This window comes from Hyperoodon ampullatus, assembly GCF_949752795.1.
Source record: "Hyperoodon ampullatus genome assembly, chromosome: 1".
NCBI lineage: Eukaryota > Metazoa > Chordata > Mammalia > Artiodactyla > Ziphiidae > Hyperoodon > Hyperoodon ampullatus.
The window spans coordinates 91,094,046-91,121,533 of NC_136914.1; the positions used below are offsets into that span (position 1 = coordinate 91,094,046).

General features: G+C 36.5%; 1 protein-coding gene across 2 annotated transcripts; it reads left to right on the forward strand.

Annotated features, from left to right (window-relative positions):
* Positions 1 to 1,102: 1,102 nt before the first annotated feature.
* On the forward strand, positions 1,103 to 23,336 carry OCIAD1 (OCIA domain containing 1; the record flags this gene model as incomplete). Of its 2 annotated transcripts, none has more annotated exons than XM_079700038.1 (8): positions 1,103 to 1,163; positions 1,585 to 1,665; positions 6,295 to 6,348; positions 13,039 to 13,086; positions 14,477 to 14,612; positions 15,518 to 15,693; positions 19,750 to 19,902; positions 22,809 to 23,336. In XM_079700038.1, the coding sequence occupies 8 exons, from the start codon at positions 1,106 to 1,108 to the stop codon at positions 22,844 to 22,846; spliced, it is 744 nt and encodes a 247-aa protein (XP_079556164.1). In that variant the 3' UTR covers positions 22,847 to 23,336. The 2 variants fall into 2 exon arrangements, with proteins under 2 accessions (XP_079556164.1, XP_079556163.1); XM_079700037.1 differs by having other exon boundaries at positions 1,106 to 1,163; positions 19,750 to 19,910; positions 22,815 to 23,336.
* Positions 23,337 to 27,488: the final 4,152 nt, after the last annotated feature.

Below are 27,488 nucleotides of genomic sequence, written 5' to 3' on the forward strand. Positions count from 1 at the left end.
GGCGGGGGATGGGGTGCAGGAATCGACGGTCTCTTAATGCGGTTTTTTTCTTTGGGATTAGGAGATTAAAATGATGTTGTGTGAAGGGGTCTTGTCAACCCTGGCAGTCTCTCTGTTGGGAGAAGTAAGAGGTTTCCATTGTTTTCTTTTACGTTTGTTTTAGGGTGTAAGTAGTTTATTAAGCAGTCTCCATCCATCCATGAATTCATTTACCCTTTCTGATCTTGTTTCTTAGCGAAGGGATTGATTGGGATGTAGTAGGCCCTCAGTGATGAGTTATTGAATAAGTGAAATGTGGAAGGGCCGCAGTTGCTATTCTCATCGCGTATGACGTTTCCTGTTTTCATTTACATTGTTTTTAAGATGGGAGTAAACACGATCCTGTGTGAACATTCTGTAAAATGCGTAGCTGTCTAATCTATTGGTCTCTTAAGGTCGGACGCATGGGTTAAAAATAATGATAAATAAAGTGTATGTTCTTGAAATGCTATGCATTTTTATATCTTGTATATTTTTCTAGGTGTCTGTTTGGGGAGGGAGGAAAGTTTAGAGGCTACGGAATGTGCTGTTAGCTTCCCACCACAGGGAGAACAATATGACGTCTTAGTTATTTCATTTTTTTGTAGTACTGTTTTGTAGAGGGGGTTTCCTGATGATTATTTCATTTTTTAAAATGGAAGCCCAGAAAAGACTTGGGATTTTTCTTCCTCTATTTGGAGAATTATCCTAATCATTGGGCGTATATTTCTGAGAGAATCCAAACATAGGATAATGTGAAATAAACCAGCCTCCAGAGGAAAAATATGTCTTTTAAAAAAATTGGTAACCTTTTGTTATCTTAACTTGATATAATCAGTTGATAAATACTTATAAGGCATCTTTTTTCAATTACAGGACCTAGTGACTAGTTCTAAAATAGTTAATAGGTTTGTGACTTTTTTATTTAGGCAGCTTTTTAAGTACTTCAGATGTAGTAGTGCTTAGTAAATATTTGTTGATTGGTTGCCACGTAGACTAGTAATTTTACAATGCTATATCTTGATTTACTTTGGCCAATCTCAGTCGTTTCTAATACTTAACAAGAAATGTTTTCTATGCAGGAAAGATGAATGGAAGGGCTGATTTTGGAGAGCCGAATGCAGAAGTTCGAAGACCAATTCCCCGTAACTATCAATTAAGTATTTACATTTAGAAGCACTTTTTATGTAGAGAAATCTTCACTGCCTTGAATAACAGTAGCCACGGGGCTGGCTTCAAGGGTGTGTGACCTGTGCAGTTATACAGGGACCCATTAATGATCTACTGTGGCATCTTTAAATTCTTAATAATTTGAACAGAGGGTCCCAAATTCTAATTTTGCACTGGACCCAGCCCACTTTGTAGGCAGTCCTGACTACATAGCCAGTAGAACAGTAGCACTAATTCTATGTTTGAAGTCAAAATTTGTTAAAAGTTTACAAGCCACTTATTCCATTACTTCATTAAAAAAAAAAGGTATACTTTGTTAATGTTTAAACTAAGGTATTTTTAGACTTAGTTTTTCCATGGGTGTTTTAATGTTTGCCAATTTTCCTTGGTGAAAAGACATAGGGGCTGATTACATTCCAACAGAGGAAGAAAGAAGAGTCTTTGCAGAATGCAGTGATGAAAGCTTCTGGTTCAGATGTAAGTTAAATTTTCTAATCAACAAAATTTGACCTTTAGTACCTGAACTTATAATGATTTCACATAGAAAAAATGGGCAGACTTTTGGCATTAGTGTGGTTATTGGTAAAAGAGGTTGATTAAAGAAATAGAGTTGAACACGTTTTATTTCTTTGTTTAAAATTTTTAAATTGAATTGTAGTTGATGTATGATAATATGTTAGTTTCAAGTGTACTATGTAGTGGTTTGACATTTGCATATATCATGAAATGATCAGAATTGTGTGCATCTTAAAGTAATAATTTCTAGAACTGTTTCCAAGACCCTGAAGTATTTTTGTTGGTAATAGTAATAGCATTTACTGAGTGTACATGGGTTATATAAAAATAACCCAATAAGGTTGATTGCTATTACCCTCACTTTACAGGTGAAGAAACTGAGGTTTAGAGATGTTAAAGGAATTATCTAGTGTTCCACAGCTGGTAAGCAGTGGTGTCTGGACTTGAAGCCAGGTCTGTCTGAAACAAGCTTATGATTTTAACTCTTAAACTTTTAACCATTATATGATAAAAACTGGTTGGTTTCTGTTCTATCGTTGTGAAATGGTATTACGCTACCAGCTCTTGATTTCTAACTAGAGACCATATACATGAGGATTTTATTTTTTAAATACAAAGAATGTTGAAAGCAACACAAAACATAGTTTTCCTTTTGAATAGAACCCTGTTGCTTCATGAGGTCACTGCAGTCCTTTCAGGTAAGAAGGTAATTCTAACAAAAAAGCAGGATGAAAAAAAAAAAAGCAGGATGGAGGGGGTGACAAGGATCAGTCACCTGGTATTTATGCATACAGTATGTAAGGTACTGTGCTTGGAAGTCTTTGTCCTAAAGTAGTTTTATGATGTAGTTGAGACAAAGCTAACTCATGAAACACTGAGAAAGATTAAGTGCATAACAGCAATAGGAATTTTAAAAAGATAAATTAATTGGAATTGATTTAGTTAAAAAGCCTTTATTAAACAAATGAGACTTAACAACTAATAGGACTTCAGGCAAATGAAGAATGGTGGAGGAGCATTTAGATGAAAGGGATAGTTAGCAAATGCAAAGTCTACAATAACTTGATCTCTGCTAGAGCCTTGAGGCTGAAGGGATTGGAGCAGAGGTCTTTTGTTGGGGGTAGAAAATAAACATAATAGCAAGGAGTTAAAAGTTTGATTCATTATATATTGTAGGTTCTTGGGCCAAGGGGATGATATGTAAATTTTTTAAAGGAACATTAGTTAGCAGTGTGCAGAATGGGTTAGAAGGATGAAAAGGAGTACAACTAGTTGTATCTGCCCAGATATACAGACAATGAAAGAATCTACATAAAAGGCTTAGTTTAATGTGTATTGTATGTTACAATAGTTCTCCACCTCTGGAATTGCTGAGAAGGTGTATGAATTCATATTTGTTTCATGCATCTTTTATTTTGTGAATATTTCATACATGTGTACTACTGGTTTCCGAATGAGACAGTGTAGTGACTTATAAGGGCATAGACTCTGAGGCCTGACTCTCTGGATTCAAATTACAGCTCCATCACATATTAGCTGTGAGATTTTGGAGAAGTTCTTGATGTCTGTATGCCTCAGTTTACTTATCTGTTAAGTGGGGATAATATTAACCTATCTCATGGGATTAATTAATTCAATTTAACTTATTATAAGTGTTAAGCTATTAAATGGCTGTTAGTGCTATTGTGATTAATGAAGTAAAAGTTTCGATTGAAAACAATTATGAGTTTATTCTTTTTTTTTTTTGGCGGTACGCGGACTTCTCACTGTTGTGGCCTCTCCCGTTGCGGAGCACAGGCTCTGGACGCTCAGGCTCTGCGGCCATGGCTCACGGGCCCAGCCGCTCCGTGGCATGTGGGATCTTCCCGGACCGGGGCACAAACCCGTGTCCCCTGCATCGGCAGGCGGACTCTTAACCACTGCGCCACCAGGGCAGCCCAATTATGAGTTTAGAGAAGCGTTTTGCTAGTGTAAGAGAAGAGTTAAAGGAATTTTAGGGGTCCTTGTGTTGGATATGAGTGGGACCATGGTCATAATATAAAGTAGCATTTGGTCAGCAGTGTTATTGATTTGCCTAAAGAAACATTATTTAATAGGCTCTGGAATGGGAGTCATTGTACAGTGGAAAAGGCTACTGACTTGGGAGTTAGAAGACCTGGATTTTGATCTAAGCTCTACCACAAACTAACCATCTGTGTTGCTTTGAGCAAATGACTTGTTCTTTCTGGATATCAGTTTACTCTGATTAGGATGAAGACTAGATAATCTCTGAAGTCTCTTTGAATTTTACCATTCTCTTTTTCTGTGACAATATATGAGTTGGAAAGACACCTTAGTTCTAATCCATTACCCTTTATAACATGAAGTTAAGAGATTTATGCAAAGACATAGTGATGAATGGCAGAACTAGTACTTGAATCTCCTTAACCAGACTATTACTGTTTGCATTGTGCCATCTTGACCTAAGAAGTGCAATGGGGAAATTATTGTCCATTGTAGAGATGGCCAATGAACTCATTGCCTTTTACCTTTATATGATTCTTCAGTTCTTCATGTTGCAGTCCTTGAACCAAGCTGAAGGAGAAAAATGATTGCAAATTGTACTGATGCTATAATTTTAAAAGATTATCCTTTGAAAAACCTTAAATAATAGTATATGAAGGCATTTTAACCAACTAACATTAGATCGTTCTTCCAGCAAAGGTAAAATCTGTTAGTATGTAATAGAGCAAGGATTTAAACCTTAGGGTTTCTGCAAATTGTGTCTGATGGCAAAGCTAATGCCCTATTCCCGAGTTAAGGATTTTAATCATGAATATTAATAATTCAGATGTTTAATGATTTTGGTTCTTAAGTTGCCCATGTACGGTCTAGACCAGGGATGAGCAAACTACGGCCCAAGGGCCAAATCTGTTTTTGTATGGCTATGAGCTAAGAATGGTTTTTACATTTTTAAATATTGAAAAAAGCAAAAGATTTCATTACATGTGAAATTCCTATTTTTGCATCCATAAATAAAGTTTTATTGGAACACAGCTGTGTTCATTTGTTTATGGATTGTCTCAGTGCTTTTGCTTTAAAATGAGTAGTTGGGACAAAGACTGTGTGGCCGACAAAACCTAAAATATTTACCATGTGGCTCTTTACAGAGCATTTCCCAACCCCTAGTCTGAAACTGCACTCTCCAACGTGGCAGCCACATGTAGCTATTTCAGTTTAAAATAATTTACAACAGAAAGGATACAAAGGAAAATCAGCAAAGGGAAAGGAGTGTGGGTGAAATCCAGAGGAGACCAGGCACAAGCTTCTAAGAGTCCTCTCCCAGTGGTGTCATACAGAAAGAACGTGCTAAATTTCTCCAGTTGCATGTTGTTGTAACACATGTGAAGTGTTACCTACCAAGGATTCTCATTAGAGACTCGGCACCCACGGTTTTTGTCGGGGTCTCGCCACATGGGCACCCTCAGCCTAGCCGGTAACAAAATTCCAGACTCCCAGAAGGAAAGGAAGTGTTCAGTATGAACTGTATTTGTACAAGCAGTTTGGGCAGAGTGAGCCACTTATCATTCAGGTAAAGATTTATATCAGTTTACCAGTCAAGCTCCCAAATATAAGCTAAGGACCACCCTTGAAAGCAGGCTTTTGTAAGGAAAGCAGTTTTAGAGCTGTTATGTTAAATCTTTCCTGCACACTACCTGACTGGAAAACACAGATATAGACTGCTCTCATCATCAAAGAAAATTCTGTTGGGCACTGTGGGTGTAGAAGACTGATTTCTTAAATTATGAGCCCCTTTGAGATTATGATGAGAGCTTTGGATTTTTCACTCTGGGTTAATATGCATATGTATGTCATATTTTCATTTAGTTTCACAGAATTCACTGGTTTAAGAGAAAGCATTAGTATTTAAAATATATGTTTTCTAATTCTTGCCCCAATCACATATGATTTTGGGCAAATAATACGTCTTCTGTGTCGGTTCACTCAGTGTAATAAAACTTGAGATCTAGTAGCAGACATAATTCTTTGGAATCTGGAATCTGTCGTTGAAGTGGCTGTGTGGCCTTGAGCAAAGTACTTAGCATCTCTAAGCTTCAGTTTATTTATCTGTAATAATAGTAAATAGTAATAATAATAATACCTATTTTATAGAGATGTGGTAAAAATTAATGATAATGTACCGAAAGCACTTAGCATGGTACATGGAATTTAGCAGTTTGTAATATGCTTCTTGCTTCCCTCATCATTAATTCTTTCCCCCTTTAACTCCGGAAACAACTTTAGGTCACTATTTCTATGTTGTTTTAATTGATGGTATTAGTGAATGGCTTTTTTAGATCCTAAATCTGGGTAGCTCTTAAATTATACTGTTTAATAATTTGTAATATTTTCTTAAATTTAAAATACGTTTTATATTTCCCTGAGTATATACAGTACAGCTTTGAAAAGTGGAGAAATCTCTTTTAAAGATCTTAATTTTGCAACATAACTTCGTAGCTGGTTTTACTGATATACATTTATCTATCCTAATGAACTCAGACAAAATGTTTTCCTTTTGTTGGTGTTGACAAATTTTTTTTCCCCTTATAGCTGTACCTTTGGCTGCAACAAGTATGTTGATTACTCAAGGATTGATTAGTAAAGGTAAATATTTTAAACTTTGAATTTGTTTAGCACTTTGGATACCATCATGTTTTTATGTGTTATTTTCCTGATCTTTAGATAAAGGACATATGGTAATGTATCATACTAAAAATTATCACTAAAAAATTATTACAACATCAGAAGAGTTGTCTCCATGAACCCAGACTCACATATCAAATTTGAGAATTTGATGTCCATTAACTGTAGCACTGTAGCAACATTGACACTATAAGAGCAAGAAAGTAACTAAAAGCCAGTGGTAGTTTACAGGAAGGCAGAGAGACAAACCTGGTCTAGGTAGACCATCCATACAACTTATCACCTAGGAGCTTATAAGAAATGCATATTCATGGGCCCCATCTCCGACCTATTGAATCAGAGTCTTTGAGTTAGAGCTCCAGCTGATTCTTCTGTACCAGTTTAAAGACTAGGAGTTCCCTAGCTCCCTCAACCAGCTTTGTCTTATAATAATGGGGGGAGTGAGGGTCCTTCCTTGTCCAAAATTCTATTGGTTTAAATAGTGAAGTTGAGTTTAGATTAGGTATTAAATGTATCATTCTCTGCATCTTTAAATTTAGTAATGTAAGCAGTAGAAATATTCATTACATTTATTTTGCAATAAATAAGTTACAAATTTATGGGAATTAGAAGGTATTCCAGAAAAGGATGGTTACCTTAGGATGGCCTTTATATATTCTAGAAAACTGTTCTTTAACTAGCTCCTCCTAAAATGTTACTAAGATAGGAAGTTTTAGCCTTTTCATATTAGCAGTATGAAGTACTTAGTAGTATTGACACAACTAGTTGAGAAAAAGTAGTTTTGGAGGGAAATGGAAGGATTTTTTGAGGTAAAATTTTGTTTTTGTTTGGAGAATTCCCAAAGAACCTCATTACAATGTGCTGCTGTGACAGGAATTTTAAAAAGGCAAACAAATCAAGATATATACTCTTATTTGTATATATACTCTTATTTGTCTTTTAGGACTAACTTGTTTTATAGACTAGAATTGTTTCTATAGTGTGAAACAGACATTTTATTCAGATTACTTTTTTTTATTTTTTTTTGACCGCGTCAGGTCTTTGTTGCTGCACGCGGCTTTCTCTAGCTGCGGCGAGTGGGGGCTACTCTTCGTTGTGGTGCACAGGCTTCTCATGCTGTGGCTTCTTTTGTTGCAGAACATGGGCTCTAGGCACGCGGGCTCAGTAGTTGTAGCACGCGGGCTTCAGTAGTTGTGGCTCGTGGGCTCTAGAGCGCGGGCTCAGTAGTTGTGACGCATGGGCTCAGTTGCTCCACAGCATGTGGGATCTTCCCGGACCAGGGCTCGAACCTGTGTCCCCTGCATTGGCAGGAGGATTCTTAACCACTGTGCCACCAGGGGAGTCCCTAGTCACATTACTTTTAAGGAAAAACTTAGGACTGGAGAAATTATAGTGTCTGTTATTTTACTGCCCATTTTATTTATCTTAGTCTTGTCAGTCATTAATGATTGGAGCTAGACCTGGGGGCAGGGGTGGATTATACAAAAGAAATTAAGAGTTGCTAGTGGTTCATGTGAGGAAACAATGTGAATACAGTGTTGAAGCAAATGGAGAATATAATTTAAATATTTAATAAGCTTCTAAGTTTTGTAGAGACTCCAAGAGCTGTAGGTTTTCAAAGAAGATCTCTGCAGAGGTACTGTAATGAAGGAAAATTTCTTGAAAGAAGTGGGTTTTGAAGATGGGCAGGATTTAGATTAAAAGAGATGGAAGAATATCTCAGGAAGGGGGGACCTGGTTATCAGAATAATAAGCATGACTATTTGGGTGGACATTCAGGAGACTGACATGGCTAGAGTGGCAAAGTCATGCAGGGAGGAATGAAAACATATAGCTAAGGTAGAACCAGGAGAAATGGTAATTTTGAAAAGGTTACAAAGAAGAGAAAATTTTGGAACTTTGGGGCTTACGTAGAGTAGGAGACTTTGGACAGCTTGAAGGTAAGGCAGAAGCAGTAAAAATTGGAAGGGTCAGATTGTACCTACTCACTTAGACCTTATATCTTCAACAGTAAAATCATACCATTACTGGGTTTTTTCCCTGGCTTGGGAATGCTTTGCTCCTACATGTAGCTAGTTATACACATAACCAATCCAGAGAAATTCCCTTTTTCTAGTTACACACACATCTTTTATTTTATTTTACTTTATTTTAGTACATCTTTATTGGAGTGTAACTGCTTCACATGAATCCTACTGAAAATATCAGGACGTAGTACTGAGGTGACAGATTATTCTGTCAGGAGCCAAAATCCTCTTGGACTCCTAGTCACCATCTGGTGATTATTTGACTTGACATCAGTGGTGATCTGTGCCTCTGATTTCATTTGCAAAAGTCATGCCATGAGCAACAACAGTGATAAACATCTTTCTCTGTAATTGTTCATAGTGACTGAGCCTGGAGCCTTTCAGTGGAATTTATAATCCATTTTTTGGAAAGGATAAATTGTTGAAAATGACTTAACCTGATGTGTGGAATAACATTTTCTATTCAGTGTGTCACATGTTACCTTTATATTTTTGTCAGGGTTGTTTTGTTGTTGGGGTGTTGATACTTTGAGTAAAAAACACAGAAAAGAATATTGAGTCATATGTCACTCATGTAACTATCTCCCAGCATTAAGGGCTTTCAGTATTGTTGAAACTGTACTGGGTTCTTATTTTTTGGGGGGTGAGGTGTTTTAATAAGTCAATCTCAAAAAAAAAAAAATTGAGAGAGACTTTAGAAAAGGAGTTCAGAATCCACCAAAACAATTTGCATTTAATCAAAACGCCTAACATTTTGTGTATGATTTTATCCACAGGGTCATACTCTACATAGTCTTAGCTATTCCCACTCTACTCAATCCTTTTCTGTCAAAACATTTAAACATGCTCAGGTCATTCCTAACTTGACAACATAAAAAAGAAAAATTTTCTTTTATATCCCTTTACAGTTGCTCCTAGATGTCTTGCATTTGAAGCCAGACTTCATGAATGAGCACTTCACTTTTTTAAAAAAATATATTTATTTATTTTTGGCTGCGTTGGGTCCTCGTTGCTGCGTGCGGGCTTTCTCTAGTTGCAGCGAGCGGGGGCTACTCTTGGTTGTGGTGTGCAGGCTTCTCATTGCAGTGGCTTCTTGTTGCGGAGCACGGGCTCTAGGGCACGCGGGCTCAGGTTGGGGCACGCGGGCTCAGGTTGTGGCTCACGGGCTCTAGAGCGCAGGCTCAGTGTGGCACGTGGCCTTAGTTGCTCCGAGGCATGTGGTATCTTCCCGGACTAGGGATTGAACCCACGTCCCCTGCACTGGCAGGCAGATTCTTAAGCACTGTGCCCCCAGGGAAGTCCCGAGCACTTCACTTTTTATTTCTTTCAGCCCACTGCAGTCTGTGTCATAGATTGTGCATATAGTCTGACATGTACTAAAACACTTACCAGTACAACCTCTTTGTTGCTTAAATTCAATGGACAGTTTTTGTTCTTGACCATTATACAACTTTAACCAATCCTTAAAATGTTCTCTTCCCATGGCTTCCATTACAGCACATTCTTCTGGTTTTTCTCCTGTCTCAGGCAACTTCTCCATTTTTTTCATATGTTTTTTGAGTGTCTGATAAGCACTATACACTGTTTTTGGTATATAGCACTGAAAGACAAAAACCCACGACCTCTTGGTACTTACATTGTAGTCTGGGTTTTCTTCCTTCACTTGTGTTGTTCTTCAGAGTTTTACTTTGCCTTTGAGTTTTTAGTCTATATAGTATCCAGCAATAATATGGGTTTTGGTGACCATTTATTGCTCTAAATCCCCGTCATTATCTCTAACCTAGATAATCTGCTCCAGAATCATATTCTGCATATCTCCACATGGATGACCCTCCTGCAGGCTCCTCAGAATGAACTCAAGTTCAATCCCAAACTGAATTCACTTCTCCATAAATTAATTCCTCCATTTTCCCTATGTCTGAATGGCATTACTCTCCATCCAGGAAACAGACATTATTTTTCACTTCTATCCTTTACCTGCTTTGTCGAACAAATGTCCGTTCTCTAGTACAGCTCTTAAATATTTCTGTAAACTGTCCCCATTTGCACTCCCGTTGTAGTTAATGCAACCACTTGTTGCCAAGAGTATTACATTAGCTTCAATAAATGTATTTGCCTCCATTCTTGCTACTTCCTTGTAGAATATGGGCTGTCTCTGGCACCTGACAGAGGGCATAGTGCACGTAGTAGACACTCAAATACAGGAATACCTCATTTTATTGAGCTTCACAGATACTGTGTTTTTTACAAATTGAAGATTTGTGACAACCTTCATTGAGCAAGTCTTATCGACACCATTTTTCCAACAGCATCTGTTCACTTCTGTGTCTCTGTGTCACATTTTGGTAATTCTTGCAACATTTCAAACTTTTTCATTATATTTGTCATGGTGATCTGTAATCGGTGACCTTTGATGTTACTATTGCGAAAAGATTACAGCTTGTTGAAGGCTTAGATGATGGTTAGCGTTTATAAACACAAAGTATTTTTTAATTAAGGTATGTACATTGTTTTATAGACAATACTATTGCACATTTAATAGTATAGTGTAAACATAAATTTTATATGCACTGGGAAACCCAAAAATTTATGTGATTTGCTGTATTGCAATATTTGCTTTATTGCAGTGGTCTGGAACTCAACCTGCAATAGCTTCGATTTGTGCCTCTGTTTGAGTGGATGCATAGCAACCATCACACCATATTCTTTTTGTCTTCATTCGCTCTCTAGACTAAACTCTGAGGGTAAAGAGAGTGTCTTGTTTACTGTTATATTCCTACTTCCTAGGGTGTAGTGCCTGTATGTTGTAAGTGGTCTGTAGCTATTTGGTGACAGAATAAAGGAATGACTTTTTTGTATAAATGTAGATATTGTTACCATCCTCCCTTTTCTTCTCATCATCTCTGTTCATTTATACAATGAAGGAACTGAGGCTAACAGCATAAATCTGTTGTCTGTTTTTTATATAAAATTAAATCATAAAATTATATATACATGACAACAATCTTTTGTGTACCTTCTTTCAACATGGTGAGATTCATCCAGTAGTATGCTAAAACTGGCTTGTACCAGCTCCGGAGAGCTGATTTTTAAAATTTCAGGAACTTGGCAAGCCAATTTTTAAACCATTGGTAGCTTGAAATTGGTCATGGGGCAAGTATTTCATCACAAATCGACTAACACTACAAATCAGGGCCTTTTATTTGGAGAGCTGGTTTACCAGCACATCACTGGATTCATCCACATTGTAGCATGTAGTTGTAAATTATATATTCTCATTGCATATAGTTTTCTGCTGTGTGAATATGTCAGCAGTTTATCCATCCTTTCGTATATTGATGATAGTGTAGTTTCTAGTTTTGATACATATTTCCCTCGTACAGATATGTGGTTGACCCAGCACTATATTTTGAAGACTAATTTTTGTTCACTGCAGTGCAATGTTACCTCTGTCATACATAAATCAAGTGACTGTGTGGGGGGGTCTGTGTCTAGACTCTTCTGATTTTGATTAGTTTATCTGTTCTTGTACTTACAACACACTGTCTTAATTACTATAGTTTTATCATAGATATTGATATCTGGTGTAGTCAGTTCTCCGTTATGTTCTTCAATATTGCCTTGGTTTTTCTTGACCCTTTGTGTTTCCACATGATTTTTAAAATAAGCTTTTCAATTTGGGTAAAAACTTTCTTTGATTTTAATTGGGATTGCATTGAATTTATAGGTGAGTTTGTGGAGAATTACCATCTTTACAATATTTAATCTTTTTTGAAATATTTATTTATTTGGTTGCACTGGGTGTTAGTTGCGTTATGCAAACTCTTAGTTACAGCATGCATGTGGGATCGAACCAGGGATCAAACCCGGGCCACTTGCACTGGGAGTGTGGAGTCTTATCCACTGTGCCACCAGGGAAGTCCCTACAATATTTAATCTTTCAGTTCATGAACATGGTGTGTTTCTCCATTTACTTAGCTTTCATTTCTCTCAGTTAATTTTGTAGTTTTCAAGATCTTTCATGTTTTTCATTAGATTTGTTACTGGGGCTTTGATGTTTTTTGGTGCTATAATAAATTGTATTTTTTAAAATATTGGGGGTTTTGTTTGTTCCCAGTATATAGTGGATTTTTTCATTTTTGTTTTTATTTTATTTTGTATATTGACCTTGTATCAAGTGATCTTGCTAAATTCACCTATTGTAATAGATTAGAGTCTTTTGATTTCTTCATGTTTCTCTTGATGTTGAATTCTCTTTTAAATAGCTTCAGACTTCTTTGGTGTTATGGAAAGAGCTAATGTTATCAGATGTTTAAAGATCATCTGTACTGATCTTTCCTTGTATCTTTGTGGGTCTCTCAAAGCTGCTGAGAAATAGATACATCTTACTTTATACTGCACTGCTAAACGTATTGCTACTTTTGTCTCACATTATGAAAGACCAGATAATGACTAGCAGAAGTAGTTTCTTTGTATTTTTTACCATAATTTCTGTGCCATTCTCTTATATACTCTTAGCATAAACTTGGCATAAAGCTTTTCTTTTACCTCAATAAAAGATAAAACATCTTAATTATGTAAATGGAACAGTGTTACTCAGAAATATTTACTGTTTTATCTTTAGGAATCCTTTCAAGTCATCCCAAATATGGTTCCATCCCTAAACTTATATGTAAGTATGAACAATACTAGTTCTCTTAGCTTTTCTACCTGAGTAAAATAACTAGCTTTTATCAAATGTTTTGTGTTACTAATAACAGTTATTTGGTTATTTGTTTTGACAAATCATTTTGTTTAAGCTTTTCATCAAATGGACTACTTGGGCATTTTATTGTTAGCATTAAAAATCATGAGCTACTTGAAAGGGGCTTTTTTTTCTCTTTTTATAATGCAATAGAACTATTATTTTTAAATTATTTTGTTAAATAATTATATTTTTTAAATTATATTAAAGATATAATAATTTAAATTATATAATTAAAGATATAAAATTTGAAAGTAAGGTCTCTTGGTCTGTGAGGAAAGAAAGTTGTCCAGCTATTCTGATTAATCAAAATAAAGTGTATTTTAAAATTAAGCATAATTTTTTAAAACCTCTTTAATTTACAGTCAGTAAATAAACATAACTTACATTTTTAAGCATAGCTTCTTTACATTTTATAATATGGTTGATAGAAAAGATACTAAATTGCCCTGAAAAAGAGTACCTGAGGCTTTCTATGAATCTTTCCAGGGTAGTCTCTATTGAATAAAGATGCAACAATAGCCATATTTAGGTACACTTCATAATATATTACTTGAAGGCATTTGTTGCACCTGATTTAAAAAATAATCTTATGAAATTAGCTGGGCAAATAGTGTGATTCCCATTTTATAAGGAATGAAATGGCCTAAATCCCTGTAACCAGGCTAGAACTGTATTGTTTTGATTCCTCATTCCATTATGCTGTTACCACATTTTTCCTATCTGTATTAATAAAGTAATTAGTAAAGTAGAATTTATCTTATAGCAACTTTATTTTAACTTATTTTATTTTGTGAAAGTGAATTATATCTACCGAATCTTTCTGTGAACTCTGAATGTGATTTAATATGGTACTTTTACCATTATTTTAGGAAATCCCAGTTTTTCCACACCAAAGACATATTTAGAACCACATTTTATTTATTTATTGATTGATTGATTGATTGGCTGTGTTAGGTCTTCGTTTCTGTGCGGAGGCTTTCTCTAGTTGCAGCAAGTGGGGGCCACTCTTCATCGCGGTACGCGGGCCTCTCACTATCGCACCCTCTCTTGTGGAGCACAGGCTCCAGACACGCAGGCTCAGTAGTTGTGGCTCGCAGGCTCAGTAGTTGTGGTGCACGGGCCTAGTTGCTCTGCGGCATGTGGGATCCTCCCAGACCGGGGCTCGAACCCGTGTCCCCTGCATTGGCAGGCAGATTCTCAACCACTGCACCACCAGGGAAGCCCAAGAACGACATTTTTTAAAACGTTCTTTTAGAAAAGGTTTTTGTCTAAAGAGGCATAGCGAGTTACACTTTTTGTTTATTTTTACTAAAAGTTGCTTGCATCATGGGATACTTTGCTGGAAAGCTTTCTTATGTGAAAACTTGCCAAGAGAAGTTCAAGAATCTTGAGAATTCCCCTCTTGGAGAAGCTTTACGATCAGGACAGACACGACGATCTTCACCAACTGGGTAGGCCATTCAGATCTTATTAAAGGTTTTTCATTTTAGGTAAAAAATTATAACTAGATATTGCCGTAATTGAGGGCAGGAAACATGGCCTAACTGAAGGAACATTTGAAACTTGCCATTTTGCAGCAAGCTAAAGCTAATTTTGTTTTCAAAAGTAGAACATGATTTGTTTACTTTTGTTTTAAGTATAGAGTTGCATTCTACTGGGAGTTCATGTCCCAAAATGAGAGATTTTAATTTGTCAAACACATTTGGTTACTATACTTCGACTTTTTTTTTTTTTTTTGAATTCCCAAATATTATCAATCCCATCTCTTAACAGATTTCAGCTTTTTAATCCTTCTGTTGTTTACAATTGTAGGGAAATTGTGTAAGTATAGATAAATGAATCTGTCTGTCTTGATAGGTAGGTAAATAAATAATAAGGTAGTTAAGTAGATTTGGTAGATTGTCCTATCATAAATGGCAAGCAGCATAAATCCCATGAAAGCTAGTATTACTTACATCTACTTCAGCAAAATAGTGTTTATATGGACTGCTGCCTGTGATAGTAACTTCCCAGTTAATGTGGGAAATGGACATATTTTCTCATCTGAAGTACTTTTTCTTTCCAAGAACTTTAAACACATTACAATGATGTCTAAAGCCTAATAATTAGAAAATTGGATATATATTTTCTCTTCTCTATAGTAAGAGTGACAATTTTTAAGTTGTGTAAGTGGATCAGAAGATATTTTTAATGTTTTTGTGGCAGAAACAGACTTTATTTTACTGTTTTAAATAACTATGTTAAAATTATATGATTCCTTTAGAAAATGACTGGTTTTCATACCTTAACACACTTCTTTAAATAAGGTATAGACAATAACCCGTGTTTTTTTATACAGTATGATTTTCTTTTACAGGTACTATTCTCAAAAGTCAAAATATGACTCAAATGTGAGTGGTCATTCATCTTTTGTGACATCCCCAGAAGCAGACAACATAGAAAGAGAGATACTTCCTCATTATGAGCCAATCCCATTCAGTGCTTCTATGAATGAATCTACTCCCACTGGTATTACTGATCATATTGCCCAAGGTAGAAACTTCTCTTGAAATGAATTTCAGCATTTTATGGTCCAACGTATGTATAAACTTTATTTGATGACCTTTTCTGCTGGATATCACCTATATGTTCCACCATCAGCCTAAACTCAGCATGTTTGTTTGCTCTTTTGTTCATTTGAATTCATTCTTCCTTCATTCAACATTTTTTGAGGTCTAATAGGTATCAGGCACTCTGCTAGGTATGGAAATAAAGATGAATAAGACCTAGTTCTTGGCCCTGAGAAACTCTCTGTCTGCTAGAAGATACAGAAATATAAGGATAAATTATTAATATGTTCCATTAATTGAAAATACTAATCGTGTTTAGTGAAATAGCAAAGAAGAAATGATAAACTGTGCCACAGAGAGGCTTTAAAAATGTTACACTTGGTAGTGTGGTCTTAAAGCCCACCTTAGCTTCTTTGTAATATGAGAAAAATAATAATTACCTGCTTTACAGAACTGTTGTCAAGTGAGAAAATCCATGTGAAAGTGCTTTGTGAAGTTTGTGTAAATACTAGTTGTGAAGATCCCATAATGTTAAGTGAAACAGCATCATCTTTGGATTAAGGCCTGGATATGAATTACTGACATTTGCTAGCTATTGTAACTTTAGGCAAGTAACTTGTAATTTGTGATCCCTGCCGTTTCTTGATCTCTTGAATAGAGATGATAATACCCTTCTTAAAGAACCTTGGGAATGAGATGAAATACAGAAATCAGAAGTAATGCCTGGAAAGTAATAGGCTCTCAACAAATGTTTGCTAGCTTGCTTGCTTTCTTGCTTCCTTCCTTGCTGGCTTTCTTCAGTCTAATTTGCAGTGAAAGATGAATTAAAAACAGAAAATACAAGTTTACAGTTCCTTACCTAAAATCCTAAAATCCAAAATGCTTTTTAAAAAAACAGGTTTTTAAATAATTAAATTAGTGATAAAAATCTGACCTGAACTCATTTTAAGCCCTGACCTAAACTGGTATAACTCTATTGATAATGTTTATCTTAATACGATTTTTTTCTAGATTTTGTTGTAGAAATACTGTTTGCTTATTCATTGCTACTTCAGTGGACATTAAGTAATAAGGGATATATATGGTAATGTTTTTCTAAAATCTGAGAAACTCTGAATTTTGAAGCATTTCTGACTCTGAGGGTTTGGAGAAGGGATTGTCGACCTCATAGAGTATTTAAAAACGTGTGCTTTGAAATAAGTACAATCAGCCAGTAACTATGGGGAATAAACAAGGTTAAAGGAACATTTGGGTCTTCGTTTCTTTTGTTGAAGACAGGAGAGATTTGATTCTATATATAGGTTAAAAGGAGGGAGGGGATATAGTGGAAAGAGAGGCATTGGTTATAGGTCAAGTAAGGTTCCAAATGATGTGGAAAGGGTTCTAGGTAGGTCAGGGTATAAAGTAGCCATTAGCTAGAAGAGGCTGTTTAATTAAAATCAAATCAAATTGAAAATTCATCAGTTCCTCAGTTGCTTTGGCAGCATTTCAATTGCTCAGTAGCCGTATGTGCTAATGGCTACTGTGTTGGACTGTGCAGATATAGATATAGAATATTCTCATCATTATAGAAAATTGTATTGGACAGTGCTGCTTTTAGAGCAAGAGTCTGGGTTGGTGAGGGGGGTATTAACTGAAGAGACAGGAGAGAATGGAAGTTAAGATAATTAAAGAGATTCTTAAGTGGATGAAAGTTGTTGATAGTCTCTTAGTCCTCAACTAACTTTTTTTTTTCCTGAATGGTTGGAAACAAAGACATCTGATTAGTCAGAAAGGGAAGGAGGTAGGCAGCTTAGGAAGAATGGTTAAAGACATTATTTTATCTCCAGAGTCAGCTCTCCTTGTCCCTCACTGCATCTCCCATTTCCCCTGTCTCCCAAGTTCAAATCCATTCTACTTCTATTCTAGCCACGCACCAACTCTTTCCTTGCTATGTCTTGCATCCTTCCTTGCATTTGCATTAGAAAATTTCATTCCACATTACATAATTTCTTTGCCAAATGAAAACAGACAAAAAGGCCTTTAGTATCTGCCCACAGACTACAGCAAGGCCCAAATTAAGTCCTCCACTGCAGCCATCCATCCGTCCATGCTCTGCTACTCTGACCCCCCTTGTTTAACTCAAGATTGCCACTCTTAGTTCCCCACATGGGCCCACAGTGGCCTCCTTTGCTTTGCCCCAGCTGCAGTCCTCCCTTAACCAGGACATCCTCGCTTTTTGTTTAAGTCCTATTTGTCCTCTGCTTTCTCTTACCAGGAATTGAAAGAGTTATTAATCTTTCAAAGCAGAAAGCATTCTTTCATAGTTGCTATGAGACTTACTATAGGTAGTGTGTTACAGTTAGATTTAAATCAACGCTTTTTTACATTTTCCTGTTCCTTCCAGCTCTTTACAGTAAATCATGCTCCCTACACAATGCAAGATATTTTCATTTGGCTTTTATAAGTGGAAAAAATTCTCCCTAATCTTCTATCTAATTTATGTTTTCATTATTTGTCACAGAATTTCAGAGCAATGAAATATTTTTCTTTTTGGTAAGAAAAAGTATTAGACCTGGAAGGAACTTTAGTGATAGATCATCTAGTTCAAACTTCCATATTTCACAATTGAGAAAACCAAGACTCAAAGAAGCTTAGTGATTTGCCCAAGGACATTCATTAAATGTTGGCAGAGTGGGAATGAGAACCTAGAATTCCTCACTACTAATCTAGTATATACTGTTCCCTTCAGAATTTAAAAAATATCATTTATGGTGAAGGGAAATGAGTTAAATAATTACTTACTACTAATGAAATGCAAAGTGCTTTTAAACTCAGTATACAGTTTTAATACTTCTCTTTTTTAGCAAGAAAAATATTGTTTTCAACCATGCTATATAATATTAGAACTAATTAGAAATTTAAATTCTCTGTGCTTTGTATCAGTGCAAGTATATTTTGTAGTAAAATAAAAGATTGTAGTTGAATGCATTCAGTGTATAGTTATGTTGCTTTGAAAATTGTGATTATTCACTGGGACCTTACCATTGAGTTGCACAATAGTACCACTTACAAAAACTGTTTTTTTAAAAATTATTTTAGTTCATATGGTTACATTGTTTAAATGATAGGCACAATTTCTGTCTCATTAAAAACCTCTGAAAAATATTACTTTTGGAGTGGTCTGTTAGATTTTGTAAGTTAAGTAGTTCACTGAATGTTATGTTAACACTAGTTAATTTCTTTAAAAATGTTTATATGGCCTTCCTTGCTGACTGTCTATTTTATAAACTATGTTCAATATTTGGTCCTGTCAACCAGTATTAAGAATAACCATTTCCTTATTTTTATATCAGTGTTTGACTCTTTGATAATACATAATCATACTTTGATTTTCTTTGGGAGAGCTAAAGAATAAATGCTGGTTCTCCAGGTAAAAGTTGCCACTTTTTTCTGCCTCAGTATTGCATACATTAGACCTGAATATGAAAATGATGCATACTCTGATTAAAGGCTATGTAATACTTTTCAATAGCTATTTTCAAGTGTTTTTATTTAAATATAAAGAGGGTAAGATAAATATCTTTTTAATAACTGGAGTTGTTTGCGTATATGGACTCTGGATACAGGAACATTTAACTATGGAAATATTACTAAATAAAATCTACTATGTCAAGTTTTGTTCAGTTGTCACTAGTAGAATGTATTTCTGTTTACTTATATAAGCTGTATGAATAACTTCCCAGTTTAGAACACTGGCATTTTAATGAGTGAATTGTGCTGGTTTATATTATATCCATTCTTCTTCTGGCCATGGTTAGTTTTAAATTTTTTTTTATATTTTAAATTTTAGAAATAACAGCTTGAAAGTATAAGAGGAAGTAGATTTCAGTTTTATAATTACCTTGGGGAAAATACAGTACCTTTGGAATGCTGGTAATAATGTGATCCTTTGTTTTACTTTATTTTTTTTGTAGGTAAGGAGCATTTGTAAAATGTAGCTGCTTTTGGATTTATTCACATCCTTTTATCACCATTTATTAACTGTTTGTTGTTTTAGGACCTGACCCCAACATTGAAGAAAGTCCTAAAAGAAAAAATATAACATATGAGGAATTAAGGAATAAGAACAGAGAGTCATATGAAGTTACTTTAACACATAAGACTGACCCCTCAGTCAGGCCTATGCAGGAAAGAATGCCAAAAAAAGAAGGTATGATAGTCTAGTCTGAATCACTTTACGCTTTAGGATTGGAAACTGCAGCATTAGTTAAAAACTTTAATTATACTAACGTGTGATTTAATGCCTCAAGCAATTAACCAAAATAACATTTTTTTTTAGAGAATAGCTACTTAACAGTTATTAGGTCTTCCTTTTTTCAAGTGTTCCAAAGGCCATTTTGTGTTAGAAAATAATGAAGTCCAAATAGTAGTATAATTTAAGACGGTAAGACTAGTTTTGTAATACAGTGTAGAAAGTATACAAACATTTGACTGTTTTCCCTTATGAGAAGCCACCCTGGGAACTGATATCATTTTTCAAATGATGCATCTATTGCATAAAAGCAGACCTGGTGACCTAGTGGCTGTAATGCCACTTGTGGCAGAACCACAGCATCCTGATTGATTAATAAAATGATTTTCTTATATAATATCTGTGAAGTCAAGATAGAGTTATATGCCTTACAAACCAGCTTTTAGGGCATTTCCAAAAAATGAGTTTGACTTTTTTTAACAGTACTTTTACTCTATAATTAATTAATATATACAGATTTTTTAAATGACAGTTTCTTTTAAGTCCTTTTTGAACAGCTGTGCATTACCCAAAGTAAATTTTCTGATACCAAAAATTTACCACTAACAGAAGAGGTCATTTTGAATAGGGGTTTGAAGCTGTTTCAATGTAGAATTTTATGATGTCTTTCTTGAGGAATTTTAGAGGATGTGTCATTGTTTCAAGGTTTTCTGTTGACTACTTTAAAAATCAAAGGAGGGAATAAGTTCCTGGTACCTTCTTGAGAGTCAGTATGCCACAGAGGATGCAAAAATAAATTAAAATCCTTAGTATTTTTTATTATGATCGTTCCTTTAGAGCCAGTTTTATTTCTAATTGTCAGTTGTTGTTTCATTTACAATTCTGTTTTATAACACTGATCCACCTCTGTCATGTTATTGATGTTTTTTACACCTTTAAAATAGATTTGTAATCAATAATACTTGTTAATGTTTGTCATAAAAAATTTAATGTAGGGCTTCCCTGGTGGCGCAGTGGTTGAGAGTCCACCTGCCGATGCAGGGGACATGGGTTCGTGCCTCAGTCTGGGAAGATCCCACATGCCACGGAGTGGTTGGGCCCGTGAGCCATGGCCGCTGGGCCTGCGCATCCGGAGCCTGTGCTCCGCAGCGGGAGAGGCTCCAACAGTGAGAGGCCCGCGTACCGAAAAAAAAATTTAATGTAAACCTTATGCATTCAGTGGTCATTACTCTGTAATGTGTAAAGACTTACCAGTACTCTGTACTGCTAATTAATTTGAGGATTTAGACTGTAAGCTCCATGAGGGCAGGCAGTTAGTTTTCTCATTTTTGTAACCATTTCTATTGTATGTCAAGGCTAAGGAAAGGGAATATTGTAGATGTGTGGCATTCGCTGAATTTGGACATTTGTGCTTTTGGCTGTGAACAGTCTTAAAGTTCTGTGACACAGTAAAGTGAAAGAATTTTTTCTTTATAAAAAGACAGTTGATTTTTTTTGGCACTTTATATAATTTAAAGAAAAAAGTTATGAAACACTTCGTGATTTTCTAGGATGTTCTGTTTTAGAATCTAGACAGAAATTTGACAGTACAATGTAGATTCACTAGGTCAGAAAGTGTCACTTAAAAGTTTTCAGCTTCGAGCTTCCCTGGTGGCGCAGTGGTTGAGAGTCCGCCTGCCGATGCAGGGGACACGGGTTCATGCCCCGGTCCGGGAGGATCCCACATGCCGTGGAGCGGCTGGGCCTGTGAGCCATGGCCGCTGAGCCTGTGCATCTGAAGCCTGTGCTCCACAACGGGAGAGGCCACAACAGTGAGAGGCCCACATACCGCAAAAAAAAAAAAAGTTTTCAGCTTCAGTTTATGTGGATTATATTTATTGGTATTTACCTAATTAGAAATTATGGCAGAAACTTTAAATACCTAAGCACATTTTCAATTAGCTGTCAGAGCAGTGATGTCACCACACATCATGTAGCTTCATGAGAATTCTGCCAGAAGCTCTGCCTTATACACATGAGGGAAGGAAAGCAAGGGGAAAAGGCAAAATATGAGGGGAAAGTTTATATAACATCTTGGTATAATAACAAAATACTTTTGACTTCGTAGACTTACCGAAAGAGTCTTGGGAAAGGGGTCCCTAGTTATATTTTGATAACTGCTTCTTTACATTGTTATGAATACTTCTGAAGAGTTATAATTCACAGGTGAAGGCTATGTAGAAGAGAGGCTAAAAGTAAAAGTAAAAAAGACAGAAAAACATGTTAGAAAATATAATTTCTTATAAAATGCAAGAATATTGGAGAGCATTTCCTTCTTGTACTGGTATTTCAGCTCCTGGGAGAGATTAAATTAATCAAATCTGACCATTTCTATAACTATATTTTTGTGAAAAACAACATTCAAATGTTTATTATTGTTGTTACTTTTCATTTGCTGGTAACTTTTTTGTATGTGCTATAATATATACCACACTCACTTAGGCGGTAAAGTTGTAAAGGCACCCAGGCTTTGGACCTAAACATAACTGTGTCCAAACTTTGGTTCTACCTGTTTGATTAAGCTTGTACCTTGGGCAAGTTACTAATCTGTTTTCCTTAGAATGGGGATTGTGTTTTCTTTATGCAGATCTAATTGCAGATCTAATACTTACGTAAAGGTCTTGATACAGTGCATTAGAATTTATGTCTAACCTCCAGTTCACAAAAGTCTAGCCAGCCCCCTTTTATAATTACAGTTTGACTCTGATGTGCATTTATTCAAATCAGAGAGAACCATAACTTTAAATCATAATAATAGCAAACATAAAATAGTGCCTTTTACTTATTACTATTTGGAATCATCAATTATTTGTGCTTTTTCCTAGTCAAAGTAAACAAATATGGAGATACTTGGGATGAGTGAAAAATTGCATCATTGGACCTACTAAAGGAGTTTCAATATCCAGCTTCATCTAGGTGGTCATGAACATCTGCATGCTTTGAGCTCAGCAGCAGTCTTCATAAACACATTTAAAACTAGAACCTGGGTTTTTGTGGTTTGGCTTATGAAGAGGATGTCTTAAAAACTTAAAAACTTACATTTTAATGTTCATATTCATATTGTGTGAATATTCATTTGGGGGAACTCTTTGAATGATGGTAGTATGCCATGATTGTACACAGTTTGTGAAATTGTACTAACAGGGCAAGGATGCTCTGTTACAAAACTATCCAGAGAGTCTAATGCTCTAGAATCACTGTATCTGGAAATAAATGAAATCTGCATGTTGAATTGGGGGTGGGGGGCAAACATAATTTTAAGTGTTAAACTTTACATCAGAAATTATTAAAAAGCCTTACTCCAGTGTTTGCTGTATTCTCTTTATGGTAAATAAAATATAAAGGAGCATGCATCTTCATTGATTTTATGGTTTTATTGTTTGCAGTCTTATTTAAGTACAGTTATAAGTAAGTGGTGTTTTGTAGGGATAGGAAATAGTCATCTGAATATTTAATGATATGATGAATGTGACTCAGGTAAATAAAGCAGAATACAGTGAATAGCTCAATGCCTTAAAAAAGCAATGTTTGAAAAATTTGCAAATTCCAGGGGAATAAAAATTTAGTATACTTTCTTCATTATTAACCTAATATTTCTGGTTCAGGTGAATGGAAAATGAAATTGTGGTCTCATCTAAATTATACTTACTCGTATTACATTTCTACCAGAAACAGAGTGTTTCAGTTAGTTACTGCTGCAAATCATCCCCAAACTTTGTGGCCTAAAACAACAATCATTTATTGTCTCCATTTTTCTATGCATCAGGAGTTAAGGAAGGATTCAGCTGAGTGATTTCACGCTGGATCTCTTAGGTTTGCAGTCAGATGCTGGATGGAGTGGAAACAGCAGGGAGCTAGGCTGGGGCTGGCCAGGGCTTTTAGTTTCAGGACCTCGTTGTGTCTCTCCTTGGGTGAGTGTGGGCTCCGTGCTCAGGGCCATTAGACTGTTTACATGACCACTTTGGGCTCTAGTGTGAGTCCAGCAAGCATGTCAAAAGCTGTTGCCTGTTGTTTATGACCTTCCCTCAGAAATCACGTGGTATCATTTTTTCATAAGCCTGCCAGAGGGTGGGAGCATAGACTCCCCACCTAGTCACATTTTTAAAAGAACACATGGGATGGAAGATGCTGAGCTATCATTTCAGTCCCCCATTTGACCAGAGTAATTCATACCATTCCCACGTGCAAAATAAACTCATACTTTTCCCAGGTCCTCCATTATGACAGCTCAAAGTCTAGGAGCTCATCATCTAATCAGGTCCAGGTATAGATGAGGTACTTGGATAAAGATCCTTTAGTACCATTCCTCTCAGTCTGAAGACTTATGAACTTAGAAATAATCTTCCCTCTTTGACCCAGATTCCTATTAGGAATAACATCGCTTCTCTAGATGTCCCCATTTTAAAAGGAGGGTGGGGAGAATGAGAGGCATATATCAGTCAGTTGTCTATTAACAGTTAAATCTATTAACTTGTTGCTTTGACTAGGATTTAGGCATAACCCCCAGGGCTTATTCTCCATGGCTCTTTGTCCTGTCCTCTGAGTCATCCTTTCCCACAAGTCACGTTTGCCACTGAGTAGTGTTCTCAGCCTGCCTCCTGCCCATAGGAATTAGAGATCCCAAGGTCTCTTTCTACTATCCCTATCCAAGCTGATAGAAGTTTTTAAACCTATGGAGTTGTTACGTCCATTCAATTACACAAAAGCCCTCCATAAATCTATTGGAAACAGTCTCTTCTATGTTGGACTCCCGATGAGGCTAATGAACAACATCCCTAAGATTCCTGGAAGCCTTGGGCAGGGTCTACAAAGTCATGCCTTCAAGACTTGTAAAGGCCATTTGCGTCTGAAATGTCCTGAGGCACTCATCTTTCTCAGGTCTGAAACAAATCTTAGGGCCCGGCTCTGGATTTGATATTTGCCTGGAAGCCATTTCTGAATATGAGAACCCTTTCCTGGCTTAAAAGACTCTTGAGCCTTTATATTTTCTCCAAATCACATTTGAGAATGGAGTAATTTGTTCCTTATGGTATGTTTCCCCTCTCTCATTTTACTTTAGACAGCTAGAAAAAGCCAGGTGGTACCCTCAGCACTGCCCAGAAATTATAGCTGGATCAAGTTTATTAGGTACATTTTTTATTTTCCATTTTACCACAGGTGACAGTTTTGCTGAACTCTACTGCACAATCAAGGTCTCTTCTAGCTTCCAATAATGTTTTCCTTTCTTTCCTCTAATCCCTCCTTGACAGCCTCCTTGGAAGCTCTTCAGGCTTCTTTAACACCCTCATCCAGGCCTTTCAGGTTTTCACTAACAACCTTCTCAGGGTCCTGCCAGTATCCATCTGCCACTTGTTCCCCAAAGCGATGTCACATGTTTTAGGTTTTTGTTAGGGCAGCTCCCCACTTCCAGCTACCCAGTTTCTGTATCAGAGTTTGATAGAAAAGTAGAGTTGCTCTGAATGATAAAGAGCAAGGGATTTATTATAGAAGATTTTAGTCAACTGTGGAACTGATGGATCAGTCTGCAGGCTATTTACTGCCTCTGCAACTAGTATCAGGCATGTTCTTATGGTCATGATAAAGACCTAAGTGGAAACAGAGGTCTCTTTAGGCCTAAATTTGGAACTGGCACACCTTTTCTGCCTCATATTTTGCCGAAAGCAAGTCATATGGACAAGCCCAAGGTCAAGAGATAGGTAAGTGTGCCCCACTCACAGTAGGAAAGAAATGCAAAATTACACGACAAAAACCATGCATATAAGGAGAGGTAAAGAATTGGGCCAGTAATACAATCTACAAGGGCAACAGAAGTAGAAAATGCTGCCCCTAAATTCTAAAGGCATTTAGCTTTTATCTATCTCACACAGACATTGCATTACATTACATTGTATTATATCTATTTATTTACATATCTTACCTCCAGCACTTACCTCTTTGAAGGCAGGGACTATCTTATGTATGTATGTATATATCCCTATTTCTTCTAACACGTTGCCTTGTGTATTGTAGGTCCTGAAAAATATTTGTGGAATTATTGAATGAAGCCATTTCTGGGCTTCCAAATCATAAGGTCTTTGGTGACAGCCCTGATTCTCAAAACCTTATTCAGGGAGCTTCCTTTTTGATACGTTTCCCCACCATCATTAACTTCTACCTCCCAGGTCCCTCCTCTTTTGTCACCTTCCCATTTCTACCCTCATTCTTGCCCCACCCACATCCAGAGATGAGAGAATCTCTCTAATAAACCAAACGACAGGTTTATATTTTGTAATTCTTCAAGACAGTCCTTCAGGCAAAAAATATTCTTTGCACACTTAACCATGAACACTATACATTAAGAAACCAAAGGGTTAAACAATAGTTTTCAGTGCAGGTGACACAATACTCAACTGTTGAATCACAAATTTTGGACTGAAAAGTACAGATAGTTGGGCCTGAAAATAGCATCAAGAAATCGAAAAGTGGTAAGTGTATAATGAGTTACACTGTAGTTCAGAACAACCAGATGCATAAGCATGAAAGAGGGAGAACTGACTTAAGGTAATCATGTGAAAAAACCTAGCAGGGGCTAAAAGTGTGACACAATTGCACACATTTGGACTACAGCAGTAGTAGTCATCATAGCTAATAGCCATTTGTTACCAAATTAGGTTGTATGGACCGCACTTGGGCCCTAGCCCAGCCCAGGCCCCTGCCTCAGCGGGGAAGTTTCTTTTTCTGTTGGGGTTCATGCAGCCAAAAATGAGGTCGAAGCTGAGATCAAAGCTTTATTCAATGGCCAGAGAATAGAGACTTGGGAACTTAGGTCATAAATCAACTTCTTCCCCAGGGGACGATTGAGGTAAGATTTTAAGGGCAAGGTTAATGAGGGGAGGCATATGTAGTGCTTTTCTGGAAATAGGCAGGGTCTTCCTGGAACTGGGGTGCCACCTCTTTTCTGCTCCTGTGTGGTCCTTTGGCATCTGTGTCAGAAGCAGTTGGAACCATCAAGGCGTGGACAGGCAGAGATCTTACTCAGCCTGACTGGTTGGTGGTGAGGTAATCGGGAGTCCACATCATCAACCTTCTGGTTCCAACCCATCTGGGGTCTACGTGCTTGTGGTCAGCATGCAGTTAACTCCTTCCACCTGGTGGGGTCTTAGTATCTGCAAAACAGCTCAAAGGACGTGGCTCAGAATACTATCTACAGCCCTTAAGGAGGAACTAAAGGTCCTTGACTTTAATGGTACAACTATTATTTTGTCTTGTTTGACCGTTTTCCCTTGTTTCTGCATTTTCTCACTTCTCTGATTAAATTTATTCTTTGTAACTCAGGGAAGGCCTAAGAGGCTAAAGTTTTTCTACAAACAAGAGGCAGGTGGAAGACATGAAGGAGTCTTTCCTGGGAAGGCCCCATAGAGTCCTGCTTGGTTACACACTGAATGGTTACTCTGAGCCATGCACTGTCCTAAGCACTTTATAGGTATTAGCTCGTTTACTTCTCATGCACAACCTGTCAGGTAAGT